The sequence below is a fragment of the Cryptococcus neoformans genome (assembly GCF_000091045.1).
Source record: "Cryptococcus neoformans var. neoformans JEC21 chromosome 6 sequence".
Taxonomy (NCBI): domain Eukaryota; kingdom Fungi; phylum Basidiomycota; class Tremellomycetes; order Tremellales; family Cryptococcaceae; genus Cryptococcus; species Cryptococcus deneoformans.
This window is the reverse complement of record NC_006691.1, coordinates 172,987-190,120: the sequence shown is the minus strand read 5'-3', so window position 1 is coordinate 190,120 and position 17,134 is coordinate 172,987. Positions and strand designations below refer to the sequence as shown.

The 17,134-nt window shown below is 47.5% G+C and overlaps 6 protein-coding genes across 6 annotated transcripts in view; 1 reads left to right on the top strand and 5 right to left on the bottom strand.

Annotated features, from left to right (window-relative positions):
- Positions 1 to 2,313, top strand: part of CNF00560 (expressed protein) — a 4,167-nt gene extending 1,854 nt beyond the window's left edge. Inside the window, exons 2-5 of the mRNA XM_024657334.1 lie at positions 1 to 118; positions 166 to 1,038; positions 1,102 to 1,207; positions 1,269 to 2,313. The exon at positions 1 to 118 is cut by the window's left edge and continues 471 nt beyond it. Of these exons, the coding sequence (XP_024513074.1) occupies positions 1 to 118; positions 166 to 1,038; positions 1,102 to 1,207; positions 1,269 to 1,292 (1,121 nt within the window). The 3' untranslated portion in view covers positions 1,293 to 2,313. The remainder of the gene's footprint in view (positions 119 to 165; positions 1,039 to 1,101; positions 1,208 to 1,268) is intronic.
- A 4-nt stretch (positions 2,314 to 2,317) lies between these two features.
- On the bottom strand, positions 2,318 to 3,566 carry CNF00550 (tRNA specific adenosine deaminase, putative). The gene is made up of 6 exons (XM_024657333.1): positions 3,436 to 3,566; positions 3,300 to 3,365; positions 3,130 to 3,234; positions 2,848 to 3,053; positions 2,687 to 2,790; positions 2,318 to 2,629 (listed from the first exon to the last, which is right to left on the bottom strand). The coding sequence occupies exons 1-6, from the start codon at positions 3,439 to 3,441 to the stop codon at positions 2,346 to 2,348; spliced, it is 771 nt and encodes a 256-aa protein (XP_024512996.1). The 5' UTR covers positions 3,442 to 3,566; the 3' UTR covers positions 2,318 to 2,345.
- Positions 3,567 to 3,677: 111 nt separating this feature from the next.
- CNF00540 (diacylglycerol O-acyltransferase, putative) lies at positions 3,678 to 6,310 on the bottom strand. Its single transcript, XM_024657332.1, has 15 exons — positions 5,670 to 6,310; positions 5,510 to 5,614; positions 5,322 to 5,449; positions 5,252 to 5,267; positions 5,183 to 5,192; positions 5,057 to 5,121; positions 4,921 to 5,003; positions 4,583 to 4,842; positions 4,513 to 4,526; positions 4,374 to 4,463; positions 4,310 to 4,320; positions 4,230 to 4,246; positions 4,154 to 4,181; positions 4,006 to 4,096; positions 3,678 to 3,942 (listed from the first exon to the last, which is right to left on the bottom strand). Exons 1-15 carry the CDS (start codon positions 6,023 to 6,025, stop codon positions 3,876 to 3,878), a joined length of 1,341 nt encoding a protein of 446 aa, XP_024512995.1. The 5' UTR covers positions 6,026 to 6,310; the 3' UTR covers positions 3,678 to 3,875.
- A 19-nt stretch (positions 6,311 to 6,329) lies between these two features.
- CNF00520 (hypothetical protein) lies at positions 6,330 to 11,845 on the bottom strand. The gene is made up of 12 exons (XM_024657331.1): positions 11,468 to 11,845; positions 11,343 to 11,410; positions 11,272 to 11,290; positions 11,196 to 11,220; positions 11,089 to 11,145; positions 10,941 to 11,035; positions 8,936 to 10,877; positions 8,805 to 8,882; positions 7,256 to 8,749; positions 6,745 to 7,201; positions 6,609 to 6,689; positions 6,330 to 6,558 (listed from the first exon to the last, which is right to left on the bottom strand). The coding sequence occupies exons 1-11, from the start codon at positions 11,694 to 11,696 to the stop codon at positions 6,627 to 6,629; spliced, it is 4,527 nt and encodes a 1,508-aa protein (XP_024512994.1). The 5' UTR covers positions 11,697 to 11,845; the 3' UTR covers positions 6,330 to 6,558; positions 6,609 to 6,626.
- Positions 11,846 to 12,044: 199 nt separating this feature from the next.
- CNF00510 (conserved hypothetical protein) lies at positions 12,045 to 14,814 on the bottom strand. Its single transcript, XM_024657330.1, has 11 exons — positions 14,681 to 14,814; positions 14,501 to 14,616; positions 13,719 to 14,453; positions 13,563 to 13,659; positions 13,429 to 13,508; positions 13,233 to 13,376; positions 13,142 to 13,180; positions 12,977 to 13,087; positions 12,872 to 12,926; positions 12,774 to 12,825; positions 12,045 to 12,722 (listed from the first exon to the last, which is right to left on the bottom strand). The coding sequence occupies exons 3-11, from the start codon at positions 13,954 to 13,956 to the stop codon at positions 12,141 to 12,143; spliced, it is 1,398 nt and encodes a 465-aa protein (XP_024513129.1). The 5' UTR covers positions 13,957 to 14,453; positions 14,501 to 14,616; positions 14,681 to 14,814; the 3' UTR covers positions 12,045 to 12,140.
- Positions 14,815 to 14,817: 3 nt separating this feature from the next.
- Positions 14,818 to 17,110, bottom strand: CNF00500 (septin ring protein, putative). The gene is made up of 10 exons (XM_571311.2): positions 16,754 to 17,110; positions 16,615 to 16,646; positions 16,435 to 16,563; positions 16,300 to 16,381; positions 16,113 to 16,247; positions 15,947 to 16,064; positions 15,795 to 15,893; positions 15,477 to 15,745; positions 15,180 to 15,426; positions 14,818 to 15,124 (listed from the first exon to the last, which is right to left on the bottom strand). Exons 1-10 carry the CDS (start codon positions 16,999 to 17,001, stop codon positions 15,089 to 15,091), a joined length of 1,395 nt encoding a protein of 464 aa, XP_571311.2. The 5' UTR covers positions 17,002 to 17,110; the 3' UTR covers positions 14,818 to 15,088.
- Between the last annotated feature and the right edge of the window lie 24 nt (positions 17,111 to 17,134).

The window sequence follows — 17,134 nt, the reverse complement described above, 5'->3', positions numbered from 1 at the left end:
CTCCTGTGAGGAATAGGACGAGGAGAGGGTCAAAGATCACTGCTGAGGATGATGCAATTGAGGATGGTGAGACAGTGTTGCGAAGAACTCTGATTGAAGCTTGCGACGTCACCAAGCCGTGAGTTTCATCAACCTATATTGTAGTTCTGAGCTTACAACCGTAAGATTGTATGAGATTGCCCATTTACTGCGATACGATCTTGAAGGCGTTGTCATCCCGCTTGCCAGAGACCTTGTTCAATCCAAAAAAGCCATCCTCATTGACGTCGTCAACCCCCGTCTCCGTACAGTTGTCATGCCCACCACCATCGACGAACATAACTCTTCTTTCGACCAGTACACCGCCCGTTTCGCCCGAGATTTCCCAGACTTGCCCCCTTTCCCGAGGTTCATCTCAGCCATCTCCCTCTCCCCCATCCCATTCCGAAAGGTGATTCCCAACCCTGATCCGGATCATGCTACTAGGGAAAAATACATGTCTGCTCTTCTGTGGTTGCTCAAACAAGACCTTGTCGTACAAGTGCATACTCGTGCGAGGGTATTCGCCAAATCGGAGATTAAAGTGGAAGCTTGGAAGAGATTATGGTATAGGCGAAGACAGAGGTGGATAGAGATGACAAAGGAAAGATTAGAAAGAGAAAAGACGCTGGCTCGATCACCCAGCGATCAATCGGATATCCTCACTCCGCGAGCAAGCGAGAATCATACCAACCCTCTTGACGCTACCAGCTTCTCTTCACTCGGGACTACCCCCATCGCCAACACATTTACCGTACCCCCTCCTAACAGTAGCAGCAAGCTCGACCACTCATATATGGATTACGATCCAGCTCTGGAGATGGACAGTGATGAAGAATTTGATGGGCTTAATGGGCCGCAAAAGTTTTCCTTGGATGTAGCGCATCCGACGAAACATGAGATACCCAACTTTGAACCATCGTTCATCTTCAAACCCGCCAGGGCACAGAAGGATGAGGCGAGGTGGTTAAGGGTGATTAGGGAAAAGGCAGACGAGGTATGGGCAAGCAAATTTGATCTGTAAGTTACTTCACTTTGTTGTATATGAGCATCACATGTCAGATGCTGAGCGAATGAAAATAGGTGTGTACAGTATTTTGACGGGGTAACGACATTCGAAGAGATAACATATCGGACTGGATTGCAAAGGAAGGAATTGGAGAAGATCTTACAGTTGTATAATGGTGATGTGAGTTACATCATGCTGCTTTTTCGAGTCTGAGTCTCAATATTGAACTTTTGCCCTTTAGGTCGTCACATTTGTCCATCCTTGATATACAATAACATTTTTGGGTCTGCACCGTTATGCACCACACCATCTTATCAGAAAGAGACGAAGGCTGAGCTTGTTCTTTACGTTTTGTCTCGCTGAAACTGAGACCGACGAAGAAAGGGACGGATGCCTGAAAAGAACGTAATAGTCAACCCATCTGAATAACTTCAAGGAGCTTTCTGCAATTACAAGGAAACTACAACGGGCATAATAATAATTATCTTTTTTTCTATTTTTTCTTTTTCATTGCTAAGAACGACCGAGCTCTCTTCCTGGTTGGAAGTTGCACGTACAATTTTAATCCAAGATACAAGGTACTTATATATCATCAATAACCTTACAAAGTCCGATTTGTTGCAAACACGGCCAGGTCACGATCCTAATTATCCGATGGCGCAGCCTCGACAGGTGTCAACACCGCCGAAAGGCCGGCAAACTATCAGTCATTTACAATAGCATTGCTGTCCGGAGGTCGACGAGGACTGTACAGCCCACTACCGCGTGACGGGTGCGAGAGTCATAGCCTGCTGGATGGTACCCGACAGGACACTCGATCAGCTTTCAAAAGACGCTGAGGAGGGTTATCAGCGACTGTACAAACTGATCACAGGTAATAAACACTTTTGACTGCGAGAGTATCTACGAAGGTGACGGCGGTACCTGGAAAAATGTGCAGAGCACAGTAACGGCTACATTGCTCATTGCCGCCGATGAAGATGGTTCTGCTGTTACTGGGGACCGGTACGCTTTCAGAAAAAGACATAAAACTGGCGATATAATGTAGTGAATACGAGTACGAGTGCTGCAGATGTTCAGTCATATCTGAGGGATGAAGGCATGGCTAGAGGAGGCGGCAAGAATATTTGTCAGCATACTTAGCAGTCGCCCAGTAGTTGAAACAAGTAGTGGAAGCAGTGTTAGTAGTACTTAGCATTCCCACTTTTGAAGTCGGAGTACCCGATGCAGTACTAAACGTCAGCTTTATATGGTGTCAACCTCAACAGTCAAATTATTACTTTCAGGTAAGAGTGACGTTTTACATTTAGCTGCACATCTATTTCCGTTCCTGGGGAACGGGCGTCTCATTAGGTGTGCTAACCATCGTAGACCCAATCGGTAACCCATCATCTCTCATAACCTGTTCCCGCAACTTATTCTCTCCTTCAGACAAAATGGGTGTTGACGTCCCTGTTGTGCTAGCATCTGTGGAAGGAACTGGCCGACGTTGTGAAGGGACAGTAGAAGACGGACGGGAAGATTGTGGAGTTGTATTTCTGGAAGGAGGCGGAGGGATATCGGTTTTGAGAACTCGGGTTGCCTTCTTTTTGGGTTTTGGTGCTGTAACCATGTATCTGTTAGCCAGCAGATTTTGACTAAAAAGTTTGAAAGACACACCATTGGGATTTTGGGACATGTAGAATCGCCGTAAAAGCATAATAGCCTCTTCACGGTAAAACCCTCCAACGGCCACATATGCCGGATGTGAATCCAGCCTTGGTCTGAATAATCTCCCCATCAGCTAATGTCTCATAGTGCCAAATTCCTGTTTGACTTACGAGTTGTTCACAGGAATAACGCTTCCACATCCTCCAAATCTATCATTCCCACAACCATATACTACTCTTCCAATTCCTACCTGCCTCAGTGCAGAGGCGCACATCACACAAGGTTCCACGGTGACATACAACGTTATAGTCGATAAGGGCGCGGGATGGGAGGGGAGAAGATGATCAATAGCTTCGAGTTCGGCGTGGAGTGTAGCCTAACGAACCAAACAGTTTTCAGTCTTAGTTGTGCGTCCTTGAGAAATAAATGTGTACGGATAAGAATGAACTTACATTTCTCCATTCGTTAGTTCTGTTCCGGGCTCTGGCAATAGCTTGTCCGCCTTTCACGAATACACATCCCACAGGAACTTCGTCATTTGTAAGAGCTTCTTCCGCCTGCCAGGTGGAAACCACCAGCAGTCAGTTATCCACACTCTAAGGCCCAGATAATGGACGCTCACCATGATCAGAGCTTCCCGCATCCATGCTAAATCAATCTGATCTTGTTCTTCCGGTGGAATGTATGTCTATTCATGTTCAGGACATAGAGTTGAGCTTTGCGAGACTTTTTTGAGAGATAGGAAGTGATGGACGTACGGCCATCGTTTGAATCTGTATTGAAATGAGTTCCCCTCTATTTTCTTCTGACTTAATTATCGCTTCGGCTGTATTCCGGAGTGAAACAGGTGAATATGTGAATAGTAAAGTGAATGTTGACAGCAGCCAACGGAATGACAGACTTTTGAAAAGTGGACTCGCGCCATGCAACCACCAGAACTTGAGTGGAGGCTGTCGAAAAAAAAAAACAACAACACTAGAAATTGAATTATTTCATCTATCTATCTGACTCCCTTTGCCTTCTACATCAGATAGTCAGGCCATGCTCCGGCAAATGAAGGGAATCAAAGCTCGCCAGCGTCTCAATCGTTCCATAATATGATGCTTAACATTTAATCGAAGTATGGCAACTGTAACCAATTACAGTAAAACTCTCTGGACTAGTTTTTGTAACAAGATTCACATCTTGCGACCTCCCATTACTCTACTAAAGTGAGTTCCTTCGTCCTTCCTCGAGCATACAAGTCCTTGTACTTGTCCCATATACTTTGGAATGATATAAACGTCAGATAGATTGGCTAGAGGGTGAAAAAGAGAGTTATGACGTACCGGGTCAGCTCAGCAATGTATTTGCTCTGTAGCTCTTGCACCTTTTCGTCGCTTGGATGTGGATCCCGTTCGACATGAATGGGCTTTCCAACTATGGTTTTGAGTCAGTCTTATATCTTAATGGAAGCGGCGCAGCAAAAGGACGTACCGACAGAAACGATAGGATGACGAAACGGCTGCGAGGGCATGCATAAGTAATCATTACGTGGGAGGGGTTGACCTACCATTAGTCCATAGTTGTCTGTAAAAGGGACATAAACCAATCAGTATTTTGTCTGTCGGCATCAATAGAATGAGATCTTACAGTTGAATAACCTAAAGGAGGGTTTGTCAATAAAAAGATAGTTAATAATGGGCAACAAACTTACCCTCGCCCATAAAATAGTGGCAGTGTGAAACCAAAGACCTTCTCAAACTTCTTCTGAAGCTTGTATACCATCGACCCTTTAGCATTAGCTCTGTATATCTGTCAGCTTCTGGTACTTATCTTCCCCTCTTTATACTAACAATTGAGCATAGATCTACAAGCCACTCGAGTCAGCCTCGTCATATACTATGATCCTAGAGCTAGACTCACGTCATTCTCGCCGAATGAGAAAACCGGCACCAAATCCGCCCCTTCCCGAATCGCCATTTTCACAAATCCAAACCTTTTCTTCAACGTCAAATCCGCCGTGCCAGGATGTGCGGACAAACTCTCAGAAGCACCGCCGATGACAATGGCGATGGCGCTACCAGGACCTTGGGAGAGGACATTGGCGCAAGAACGTTTAGAGACTGAGCCGCAACCGTGGATCATGAGCAGTTCCCGATAGAAGGGGATTTTAAAATTGGATCCTAGTGTAGGGCGTAAGCTGCAGGATAATTTGGGCCACTTGGGCGGAAGCGTGCAACGGGGAGAGGGAGAGGACATACCAAGAGTAAGGAGATGGGGTTTGATACCAGGGAAGTACTCGGAGAAGTTTGTGCCTTCTGTGGCAAAGGTAGCGAATGCTCCCCTGAGAAATCGTTCAGTCGGATCAATGCTGCTGTATAATAGGTTTACACTTACATCCCGATGATACCGTGGGGGTGGTAGCCGAAAAGGTAAGGTCTGTTTGGAGGAAGTTCAGCTTCCTTCAGCAAAACCGTTAGCGATGACCGGATTTCGCCAATATTAGACTGATAAACAACATACTTTCACGATACTGAGTATTGGGAGGGTTAATCAGCAAATGAAAATAACGTAATTCTACTGTCCACATACCTGCAAGGATAATAATCTGTTCACCAATAATTAGTAGGGGCATGATCGGTTTTTAATTGGACTGGCTCACCAGCAAAATACTTCCAAATGAAGCCTTTTCGTGCCCATTCCTTTGGCCTTCCTCCATGAATCGGCGCTCTGTCAAAACTTATCCAAATAAAGTAGGGTATGAGGATGAGCCACATTGGGGGAAGTGATCTATGTATTGTATGTGATCAGCCTCGCAATTCCCTTTCATTATGGTGTTTTGGGACTTACAGTAATAACAGGAGGACAATCATGCATATTGGCAAGAGAAGTGCCCAGAGAGCCACAGCGGCTGTCTGTAGGCGTCGATGAGGAGGAATATGTAGAGGCGCAAACCTGTTAATCCATAATCAATATCCCTGCACCACCCGGGTATGTCAAGTAAACTTACTTTCGTTCAATCCCAGCCTCCAAAGTATCCCTAAAATCATCCAACTTCAAGTTACTCATCAGCGGACTCTTCTTCCCCTTTCCCTCCCCTGTCTTGGTATCCTCAGGCGACGATAGTCTGTCATTCCTTTTTTCGGCGGAATACCCCTCGTCTTCCTTCGATTCTCCATCGGCTGATATGTCGACATTTTCCCCTAAGGCTGCCCGGCGCCGGAGCCCTTCTTGACGGCTTGTGAGAGTCGCATGATGATCGGTATCATTATGCGATCTCCTGTTCTCCTTCTCCTCAAATTGCAGCCTCTCGTAAGGATTGAGGTCGAGGGGATGCGGTCCCGGGCTAGGCCGTTTGAGCGGCATCTCTCTACTTCTCGGATCTGAAGCTGTTCAAATCGGTGTTTGAAATGACGGATGAGGTAGGGAATGTATTACTTAATGCCCAGATCTCTGATGATGTCTGCCGAACCAGGGTCGATGACAGTGACGACAAAAGCGGTGACTGCCCCTGTATTGACGAATGATGATGTGTTTGAGGAATCGCTGGCGATGAGTTGCGCTGTCTTCCTTCTGTAGATATATTCCTCTTTGGACTCTCCTGCACAGTGTATCCGAGAGAGCGGCTGAATAGCTGGCCGTTCGCAAGATAAGATACGGATGTACATAGAGCACTGGCTGGGAACCGTTATTTACACTCCACCCGGCCGTAAGAAGCCGTGATTCCATCGGACATCGCCGCTGATATTCCGTAATACATCAAGGAGACGAGGACCCAAGTATGGAGATGCTACATGTACATGATATGACAACTAAATGGTAAAACTGTGCAGGATATACGGGCGCAAAATACTAACTGGTATGAAATGACCCTTAAAAATTGCAAATGAAAGTCAAAGCTGAGTGAATGGTCAATTTCCAGATTTCGGCAATGTCGGATTCCGCTCACAAGTACAGCAGGTGAACGTCAAGATTTAGAAGCACCGTCCTCAGCTATTCGCATGAACTCTTCTGGTGTGAGGAACTCAATCTATGAAGATATCAATACTACTCGGGAGCTTCATTAAATCAGAAAGGAAACTCACTCCAGCGCCGTACTTTTTTCTCCTCGCCTCTGCACTCGCACTCAACTCCAACCTTCCCACATAAACAAACCGATCATATTCCACCAAATCATCCCTCGTCCTCATCCTGGAAAGATCAATCAATTGGTCAATTACCACGCCTTCCGCATCCTGTCTCGTCGCAGATGACGCGGCCTGAGTCCATACGGATTGATCCTTCCTCTCAAAGTAGCCTGGCTTTACCAAGCGGCAGAGATCGGCGAGGTCTTTGAAGCTGCTAACTTCGGTAGCTTGTTGGAGCCATTGAAACCAAGCAAGACAGGCATCACAGTCGTAAGAGGCAGGAGGGTTGCAGCTGACTGCAAGGCCATTACCGTTTGACTGGGGTGTGTCTGCGAGAAATAGTTGACCGAAGCCCCCGTCGAGGGTAAGGTTGGCAATGAGGATTGCGAAGGATTCCATCGCATCCGGGCATAGACTAGAAGCAAATCAACAAATATATTACGCGCCACAGGACATCGGTGGGACTTACTCTTCATCACCCCACGACTGGTCAAAGTAAGTAATCACCGGCGGTGCCAGATACGCTCCCCAGAAGGGCGTCTTCTTCAAAGCTTCCATGACCTTTTCAAACAATTTTGGCTCCTCAAGTATAAGAGACGGAGCAAAAGTGATTATCCCGCCTTGCGACTTGACAGGACATAAAGCAGGAAATGAGTGATTAGGCTGCTCAAGTGTACCAGAGGTAGGAGTCGGTAGACCATTGAAAACCTCCGTAGGACCATCTAGCCTTATTTGACGAAGGCGAAGCAGGGTGTCAAGGTTGTAGATGATATCATGGTTGATGCGTTTGGGTGGAGTCTGCACGTCCTGCGAGGGAGTCGAGGGATGAGTCGCAGTTGACTTCGGTGGGACTGTGGAGGAGGCTTCGTTAGTTTGGTGAGGGGTAGGCAGAGGGATTAGTTGAGTGGATGAATGGCTGGGCGCTTGTGAAAGTTGTTGCGTCGCTGACTGAACAGAGGATTGGGATTTAGGCAGGGTTGGAGGTTGAGAGGCAGATCGAGAAGCAGGTTGCACAACCGGAGTAATCGACCGATGTTGGGCCTGATCAGCAGAGGATTGTGCCAAGACATTAGCCGTCTGACGGGTTGCTTCATTGTTCGCGCGTTCATCCGGTACCGGTGTCGTTTGTCTCGCAGCCGGGGGAACAAAAAATGAAATTAACGCCGAATTTGATGGCTGAGTATATGGACGGTCAGACGTCTGAACAGCCGGTGAAGCCAGAGGTTGAGTAGGCATCGGGGCAATTACCTGATTGAGCTGCTGGGCTTGAGGTACAGGCTGTCGGGGCTGGTAGGATTGGGAAATCCGTGAAGCCATCAGTGGTTTCTGAGTGGGTTGAGTTTGGGAAAACACAGCCTTTTCTCTCTCTGCTTTCTCCTTCTCCACCCGCTCCGTCTTCTTTTTATCTGCCTCCGCCTTCTGCATCTCCCGCATTTTCTTCATTTTCTCCATTGCGTCGATCCGATCTTTCTTCTGTTGTTCCTTCCACTTCTGCTCTTCTCGTTGCTTCTGTAATCGCTCCATTTCTAGCCGTTCTTTCTCCAACCGAGCTTTCTGTGCGGCCTGTACTATGCTATGATCTTCGGGCATCGGTGATCCCAGATGCAAATCCAAGAGCGTTTGTGGTGTTTGTTGGATCGGTGCTTGATCTGCGGGTGTGGGAAACGATACAGGTGCATTTTCAGATACTTCATCAGTTCCGCCGAATGGAGGTGTAAATAATGAGTCTTCTTGACCCCGAGGCGGGGTGAAAACTGATTCTCCATTATCTTCTTGGACATTTGTAGTAGGCGAAGGCGCGGGATCAACGACTGTAAAGCTGTCATGTGTGGGGCCTGGAAGAATCCCAGCTGATGCATTGCCCTGTACCGGGGTCGTAGTGACAGCAGTCACTATTTTCGGGGGAGCGACACTGGGAGAAGCCGTGTTGGAGCCGTTTCCATCTTGCAACGAACGTTTAGGCCTGGTACGGTTTCATATGTAAGTTTTTAGACTTTACCTGACGATATCCGACTTACACTTTTTTCCCACCCCCACTGTCCTCTTTACCCTTCGACAATCTAGGACTTAACTGAGGGGAAAACCTCTCACTTGTCCTACGGGATGTCCCAGTCAGTCCGATGCTCGGATCAACTGAGTTTGAACATACCTGGAAGCGCTCGCACGATGATACGTTTCGGACGACGTACTATCCAAACGTTTCCTCGCCGCCGTCGGTGACATCGACGCCGCATTTGTTGACACACTCGCAGTCCTTCTTTCACCGCTATCAGCTCTACTTACGGGACCTTTCGAAGATTGTCCACTCTGCGATGACGGCCTTGCACCTATGTCTTGCGGTGATTGCCTATGCAACATAGCAGTCGATAACCTCGTAGCACTGGTAAGATTCTCCTCATCTAGCTTCCTCCTCTGAGCTCTAGTCAATTCCTTAGGCCTCTGTGATTCTGGAGCTTGAGGTGATAAGTGTGGTGCTTCAACATCGTGTTCCTGCTCCTTTCTGCTATTCCTAATCGCCCTGATATCAATAGCTTGCGTACCAGTGTCCGCGTCATTTATTGTCTTGATACGCTTCGGTTGCTCATATTTTTTTCTCACGGCGGTGGCATTATTTGCTGGATGGATTGGCGCGTTCTGCCCAGCGCTAGCAGGAATCGCCGTCGAAGGGAGCTCGATAGCGATATCAGGCGGTGAAGAGGTGAGATCAATAGGTTCTTGCAATGAAGAGACGGATATCTGATGGGACAGGTTGCCAGACTGATTGGGAATCAGAGTGCGACTGGTTGAAGGCGTGGTAGACGGTCTCGAAGCCTCACCGGTACTGCCTTCGGAAAAACGGTTGACGGTCCCTCTCAGTGTAGATTCAACTGATCCTGTAGTCGTCTGCTTCTGCTGTTGATCAATCGGAGCGACACTATTTTGAGAGGCACCGGCTGTGTTGCCAGCATTATCTTTACTACCTTGCCTGCTATTATGTTGCGGAAAGGCAGCCACTGGTGTCTTTGAAGCATTGTTAGCGTCGGCAATTGTTTCTTGGATTTGATTTGCAGAAAGAGATGTGGATTTTGGCTGTGATTTGTTGGTGGCAGCCGGAAGCCCTGAGACAGAGGAGGCTGACAGTGAGTTCGGTGTCTGAGGCTGCGGCTGTGTTCGGGGCAGAGATTGGGCTTGATGCTGAGGCTGAGGTTGCGATTGAGGTTGTGGTTGCGGTTGAAGTTGTGGCTGAGGTTGAGGCGAATGTTGACGGGAGCTTCGTGTTTGAGTTTGGGTTGATACGCGAGGAGCCTGGGACGGAGGGAAGGAAGGTAAAGGCTGGGAACCTGACTGTTGAGTCTCAGGGAACGGTTCGATGGCAGATATCGAAGAGACAACAGTGGCCGCAACAGTACGCGGTGCATCGCTAAGCCCTCCCCGGAAAGTAGCCGTAACAGGAGGATCAGGATCAAAAATCCCAGGTTGAAGCTGTCCAAAAGAGAGTTGGGTTGGACCTGTTCCTTGTGACGGCTGCCTTGACCTCATTCGATCAACCGCAATGGGTATCTCAACCTCGATAGATGGTTGTAATGACTGCTCCTTCTGCTTGCTTGATCTGGGGCTGTCGGAAGGTGATGACACAGACGATAACGCGGATGAAGGAATTCTCCGCCTCTTCCTCTCGATGGTCGTCTCTTTCAGCTCAGTCTGATTCTCGTCCTCCGAGGAACTTTGTACGTGCTTCTTCGTCCTCCTAGGGCCTTCCTTCCTTTTCCCTTGGGCTCGCTTGTCGGACATTGAGGGAACGTTATTTTCATCATCCAAGCTCATTTCTGTAGAGTCTGAATCACTGATAGAGGTTGAAGCCCATTCCGGTGATCCTTTTTCTTCTTTTTTCTTGATGCCATGTGCTTTCTTCTGCTTCTCCTCAGCTTCTTGCATAACCTTCCTCCTCCTTTTATACCGTTCATAGTTGTAGTGGTCGGAGTCACGCTTCTGAATTCGTAACGGTTTAGCTCGGATTTTTGGAGGGGCTAGTTGGTGCGCTCGTTGCTTGGCACGCCGACGGCTGTAGATTTTCCATGTCCGTTTAGGGTAGCAAGTTAAAAGAATATCCTCTGTGAAATAACAGCATACATCTCAGTGATAAATAAATGAAGATAACAACGAAAGAATCTTACCCATCTGATCGGGCGCGATCTCGTAATAGTCGCCCTTCCTGCCTGGTGGCTCCAGTTTCCCTTTTGGTATCGGTTTATCAACTGCCTGCCAAAACCTGTACGGGGAGTCTAGTCAGCTTAAAATACATGAATCCCACGAGCTACACACGATGTCACCAGAGGAGCGACATTGAGTTCGGTTTCGAATGAACTCAGAGGTTCCTCTCTGCATAATGATTTAGCACTAAATCAGCTTGATAGAGGACAGTTGCTCACGTATCCGACAAGGATTTTAGGTAACCTTTCCACTGTCGGAAGTTAGTCCCATATCTGAATCATGTAGCTCGCCCACTTGCCATCACCCCATAATGCTACATAAGTCTCATTGTCAGTTTCGACTTCCGAAACCACTTTGATACTCACCCATCCGTACCATCCCAGTCCATCTTTACGTGACCTGGTATCTCGAAAATGAGCATACATAATTGCATCTACATGGATCTGATAGTCAGGAGCTGATCAATATACTGCCTGCCCTGTGCACTAACCGATATAGAATATCTGATCATTGTCTTCTTCATCTTCCACTGGACTCTCAAATTCACTGCCATCTGTCATGTCTGAGCTGTCATAATTGGCTACATCCCCACTTTCGTCTCTTCCTTCCCTCTTTTCGCTCTTCTTCTTTGACGAGTTGCTGGCATATACGTTAGAAGCCGGGCTGAGCGTTTGTCCTGATTTTTTGCACGGCGTTGACGAGCTGCCCTTCCTGTCCATCACAGCTTGTGGATGTCGTATCAGTTGCCTATGTAGGAAGATAGACTGGGTTGGGTTTTATGAGCACTTGATCGAAGCGAGTGGCAACATTTGGAGCACGACCCGTTTAACTATACGAATCTGACGATGTTGTTGTTCTTTGTGCTGGTACTGGCTCGGTGGTCAAAACGCGTCTGGATAAATAATTAATAAATATTGAATCGCGCACCAGCCGTCCGCTTATTATCGCCGCATATAACGTCGTTGTTTGACATCACCGACGACCAAGAAGGTGAGTCCTCCCGTTTGTTGAGGGCGACTATAAAAACCTACGGCTACCGTAATCTTCGAAACAAGCCAGTTGCCTGTAGCATGGAATGGATATCACTTCTCACGTCTGGGTATGATGGCCCAATTTATATGGTACTTCTACATACCTGTCTACATACAATAAGTCTCATACAACTAGCAAGCGACTTCTCTCTCTCCTACCCATCTCTTACCTCTCCGGCATTTCATATCCCGTCCATGTACAAGCTTCGTCTCAACCACCACAACCTTAACATATACGTTGCCATTTGAGGTATACGTTGTTGTCGATTCGTCCAATTCTTTTGGGGCGGCGCTCCTGATCATAGCAGGTGCAGAAGTAGTAGCTAGTTCGATAGCTGCGACCCCGCCATTATGCGTGTGCCTGTTACTACTACTTTGTGAACTGTTGACAGCAGCCACAGCAGAAGAAGTAATTGCTTTTGACCTAGCAGATGCACTCATGACCTGAGCACCAGTGACAGAGGTCGCCGCGGTAACTGCTACAGAGCTAGCAACACCAGTGTTCATCTGGCTGTGAGCAGCATTTGTGGCTGTTGCCCCAACACCGTTCTCGATGAGGGTGCCAGTAGCCGCAGTCCAGATAGACACGGCGGCAGGACCGTTAAGAAGGTTTCCAGAATTGTCGCCGGGAGTAGAGTCTTGCGATACAGCTGAGGATGAGGAGGGAGGATCGAGGCCAACGCCATCGCCGTTCGGGCAGAATGTGATAGTATACTATACCAAGACTCAGCGCTGTGTTCCTCACGTAGTTTGAAGGTCACTCGCAGAGGGTTTACCCGTGCTTGAGCAGGTGAAGACGGCATCCTCGTACATGTCACTTCAAAAAAGTCAACAAATTGCTATGGAAATTGCAAGGCACTTACTCGTCAGAGTAGACATAGGCATTATGGCACATCTTCTTCATAGTTTGATAGAAGGCTGTTATGCACCGTCAGTCTGGTAAAGAAGCTTTGAAGCTTAGAGCTTACGGATGTAAGTGTTTGGGCAATTGACGTGATGGACAGCCACGCCGTTCCGTACACAACATACAGGAGAGTTGTTAACATCAGCGCTGATCAGACTGCCGCCAGTGCCGTCTTCTGCAAGTAGAACATAGTTGGTATTTGTCAGCGGACGATTAAGAGCAGACTTACGGAACTGGACCAGATTCCCGCAAGCAGAATTACAACTGTCTGTTAATTTTGTCAGCACCCATTTTCAAATGATGCCACTCTAACGACATACAGATCCTATCCGAGTTTTTTGGGTAGACCAAGCTAGGATCACATTGGGTAAGAATATCAGTTTCAGTACCACATGATCCTTTTGCGCATGACGAGTCTGAAGACGTAATCTCCATAGGAAGGTTATATCCGTCAACTATGGAGACTGTATCAAGTCATTATCACAGATATCACGGGGAATAGGGAAGCAAACGAACTGTCGTATGAGTCCATGCTGTTTACATCAATAGTGAACTCGGCGAGCGTGGCGCCAGGTTTCCCATACTCAGTCCCCGAGCTACCATCGTCAATCAGTTCACTGAATGATATTACCCGAACACGAAGGACTTACCAGTTTACTGTATTCCCTGAACAACCACCGATCACACAGTCCAAAGTATCCCCATTCAACGTGCATCCTGTTCTTGCCCATATCCTTCCATTATTCCCTAAGTGTAACTATCAGCAGGTGGACGGTTAGGCATTAGAATCGAATTGAAGCACCTACACCCATCAGGAACATTGAAACTAAAATCCCCAGGTACCTGCTTCCACCCCGCAGGTTGAGCAGCCCCGCCAGTCGTAGTTAACGCCCCACCCTTCCCGCCCACGGCGACATAAATAGACGAGGAACACTTGTTCGACACTGTCATTTGACGAACTGCCAGACTTGGTGTCGAGAGGAATAAGACTAAGGAGAAGAGAGCGGTGATGGAGGGGACGGAAATGTGATCAAGGAATGGCATGGTAAGACGACTAGGGAGATTAGATTAGATTAGGTTAAGGCGGTGAAAATGAGTATAGCGTGAGTTGATTGGGTAGAGATGGGGGCGGAGTGAGTCGAACGCGATGTAGGGTGTACAGTACAGGTTCTCTAACCAAGTATCCCCCTTGATGAAATGGTACTTGGTGCTCCCAATCTATCAGAAAACCGGTGTTAATTATTGGAGAATCCCTCGACGATCAAATGAAGATAGCACCAAGTCCAATTGTGGCATTCCACAGAAATTGTCCAGTACAAAGCCGTGAGTCGCTGATGGATAATAATGCCCCTAGTGGGAGTTAGAGGATATCGGCCTCTCCCAAGAAGATCCTTGCAGGTGCTAAAGAGCGTTGATGGCCTTCGTGGAGTGAGTAGTAAGGTGTAACCATACAAGTCGTCGAAAAAAGTCAATGATATTGCGCGCTGCGCGATAGTCGTTGATAATACAGATGGTCAAGTCCAGTATTTCCAAGTGGCCGGCTTATTGACAGTGCCTCAGACATTGGTACGCCATAAATTCAACTTACATTGATAACGCCCAGAAAAGCCCGTCCTTTGAGGCCCGCTATGCCCTAGCAGGGCAACCATTTACTACATTACGAGGTGACACTGAGTAGAACAAAGGGACGCATATATAAAACACCTATCACGCGTCAGGGATTTGTATAATCAGTTTCATCGCCAAAAGCTGTGAAGTGGTCATTCACCTTTCTCATATGCTACCCATCGTTCTCATTCCTATTGCTCGTCACACGCGCCAAATAGCTGAGTATTGCTTGGCCATGGTTACTTTTCATCAGCTCATCCATTTAAACTGATCCATTGACAACATCGCCAAGGAAATAACAAGATAGCGAGTGCATGCGCCAAGGGGATATCACAAAGCCTCGAAAGGTCCTATTCTCATTCCATGAGGAGATTTGACGAAGTCGTTAAGAGCGGTAAGATAAGGGTGGTAATTGTCACAAATGGGGGATTTACGAGGAGTTGAATAGCCAAAGGTCGGGTAACCATTTTTGGGAATATGCGAGACCGGAAACTGGGCGTTATGTACATGATGTTGAGACGTAGACAAGATCGTAAACAGGAAGCACAAGATTGAAAAAAGGGGAAGCTTATTTGCCGAGACCAAATCGCTTCTTTTGCTGGATCTACAATCCGCAAGTCAGCTTGGTTCCTTTTTTTCTCTGAGCCAAATTGACTTACAGATCCCTTTTCAGGTGTCAATGGTCGACCGCTCTCAATCTTTCTCCTCTTGTCTTCCAACTCTTGCTTCTGCTTCTCCAAAGCATCCTTCATCTCCCGATGGCGGGCATAAAGCTCCTCTTCAGACTGTTTCAGCTTTTGTTCCTTTTCTTGGACTTTTTGCTGGAAGACAATCTTCATTTCAGCTTCCATTTTAGCGAGCTTAGCCTCGTGAAGGGCGCGTTCTTCGGCTTGCTTGGCAGCGGGGCTGCAGGAAATAGTCAGCAATTAGAGAAAGATGATGCGTGGTGCACTTACTTAGTCTCCCTGAACACGCTCTCATCCTGCTGAACACCCATCGCCCTAAGCTTTTCAGTTCGGTAATTCTCGTACAGCACATCATTGGTGTGTTCTCGCAGTTCTTCCATGTGGGTCCTGACAAGCATTTGACGAAGCTTGACAAAGTCGCAATGGTCCTCGTTGTCAACTTCGATGACACCCCAGGGGTATGATCGGCCTCGGACTTGTCGACCATCGGGAGACTGAACAAGAGAGTCGGAGCCAACAACGGCAAAAGGCACTTTGCTCTGCAACCTATGTTAACCGGGTCGCCATGGCAGTAAATAAAGGACATACAATGATTTCTTCGTTCTCCTGAATGGTCTCCTCATCCTCGTTTTCGTACTGGAAAGGCTGGAAGATTTGGATGCCGTAGTGAGCAATGTCGGCGAGAATCTACGACCATAAGTCAGTGAATATTAACAATACCGACGTGAACCACAACATACTCTTTGTTTGAAAGCGATAATCTCATCATCGGTCATAGTGTCGGCCTTAGCAATGATGGGAATAAGGTTAACCTTGTTATGCAGTCGCCTCATAAACTCGATGTCGATGGCTTTGAGACTGTAACGCAATCAGCAGAGGTCCAAGCCATGATTTATGATGACTTACGAGTGGCCGGTAGGCTGGATGAAATAGAGGCAAGCATGAACGCGGTTATCAAGAAGCTTAGAACGGTTAACCCGGTTCTCTTGCTCGAGGAAAGCATCGAAACGGGCTTCAATATTGTCGACGATGGGCTTCCAGCTACACAGATCATGGTGAGTTATTGTCTGCTGTACGACCAAGATTGACAGACCTTTCTTCGTTGTTCACAAAGTCACCGAAACCAGGAGTATCCACCACAGTCAACTTGAGTCTCACACCATTTTCTTCGATATCTGCACTATCGCCTTAGCCTGTGCTCCATCCGGCTGCGCTTCAAGCGACTCACCAGCAGAGATGCTTTCAATCTGAACGGTCTTTCCCCTGTCCGCACCTGGTGTAGGGATCTGTTTGGGTTGATAAAGTTTTGTCTCGAAGAGGGTATTAATGAGTGTAGATTTACCGAGACCAGATTCGCCTATAATGCGGTCAGCCCGTCTCTCCGTATGGAGGTCTGTGCACAACTTACCGACAACCATGGTCACGAACTGGAAACCTCGCCTACGAACCGCATCAGTTTATAAGCCGTTAAAATACCGCCATATGATGTCCATCCAGAGGTAGCAAGACAGACACAGCTTTCTCTCAATTCGTCACTGCACACTCACCTCACACTCCGTCTGTGCACTTGGTTCGGCAAGTTGCTAAATCCAACCCAGCTAGAAAGTTTCTTCCTCGCAGGAGCAGCAGCCACTGGAGTAGGCTCTGTGTTTTTATTCGCAAGGTATCCTTCGGTAGAAACACCGCCTCCATTGGGAGAAGCTATCCTCTCTGAGTGGTGAATCTTGTCGTTCGAGTATTGTTCTCCTTGGGGAGATGGTGAGTGGCTTTGGTTTTCATAGTACGAATCGGCCATTGTTGGGGGTGGCAAATGAGTGTGGGCAGGAAAATAAAGAGACCACGGTGGGGTAGGAAGGAAGAAGGCGGATGACTGGACTGTAGGTGTGATGTTGTTTCTTTGGCACAAGCAACCAGCAGCAGAGTCGGAC

Excerpts from the sequence above, each read along its gene's own strand:
- CNF00550 (XM_024657333.1), bottom strand. Across the intron at positions 3,054-3,129 it reads GAACTAACGAATGGAGAAAT|GCTACACTCCACGCCGAACT; the intron begins GTAAGTTCATTC and ends TTGGTTCGTTAG. Across the intron at positions 2,791-2,847 it reads GTTATTCCTGTGAACAACTC|ACCAAGGCTGGATTCACATC; the intron begins GTAAGTCAAACA and ends GAGATTATTCAG.
- CNF00540 (XM_024657332.1), bottom strand. The coding sequence starts at position 6,025 with ATGCCGCTCAAACGGCCTAGCCCGGGACCGCATCCCCTCGACCTCAAT. Across the intron at positions 5,615-5,669 it reads GAGGCTGGGATTGAACGAAA|GTTTGCGCCTCTACATATTC; the intron begins GTAAGTTTACTT and ends ATGGATTAACAG. Across the intron at positions 3,943-4,005 it reads TACATTGCTGAGCTGACCCG|TATATGGGACAAGTACAAGG; the intron begins GTACGTCATAAC and ends ATCATTCCAAAG.
- CNF00520 (XM_024657331.1), bottom strand. The coding sequence starts at position 11,696 with ATGGACAGGAAGGGCAGCTCGTCAACGCCGTGCAAAAAATCAGGACAA. Across the intron at positions 11,411-11,467 it reads TGATCAGATATTCTATATCG|ATGCAATTATGTATGCTCAT; the intron begins GTTAGTGCACAG and ends AGATCCATGTAG. Across the intron at positions 6,690-6,744 it reads GAAAAAAGTACGGCGCTGGA|ATTGAGTTCCTCACACCAGA; the intron begins GTGAGTTTCCTT and ends ATATCTTCATAG.
- CNF00510 (XM_024657330.1), bottom strand. The coding sequence starts at position 13,956 with ATGCCATTCCTTGATCACATTTCCGTCCCCTCCATCACCGCTCTCTTC. Across the intron at positions 13,660-13,718 it reads TTTCAATGTTCCTGATGGGT|GGAATAATGGAAGGATATGG; the intron begins GTAGGTGCTTCA and ends AGTTACACTTAG. Across the intron at positions 12,927-12,976 it reads TTGCCCAAACACTTACATCC|CCTTCTATCAAACTATGAAG; the intron begins GTAAGCTCTAAG and ends GGTGCATAACAG.
- CNF00500 (XM_571311.2), bottom strand. The coding sequence starts at position 17,001 with ATGGCCGATTCGTACTATGAAAACCAAAGCCACTCACCATCTCCCCAA. Across the intron at positions 16,382-16,434 it reads GATTGAAAGCATCTCTGCTG|ATATCGAAGAAAATGGTGTG; the intron begins GTGAGTCGCTTG and ends GCGATAGTGCAG. Across the intron at positions 16,065-16,112 it reads ATCCAGCCTACCGGCCACTC|TCTCAAAGCCATCGACATCG; the intron begins GTAAGTCATCAT and ends ATTGCGTTACAG.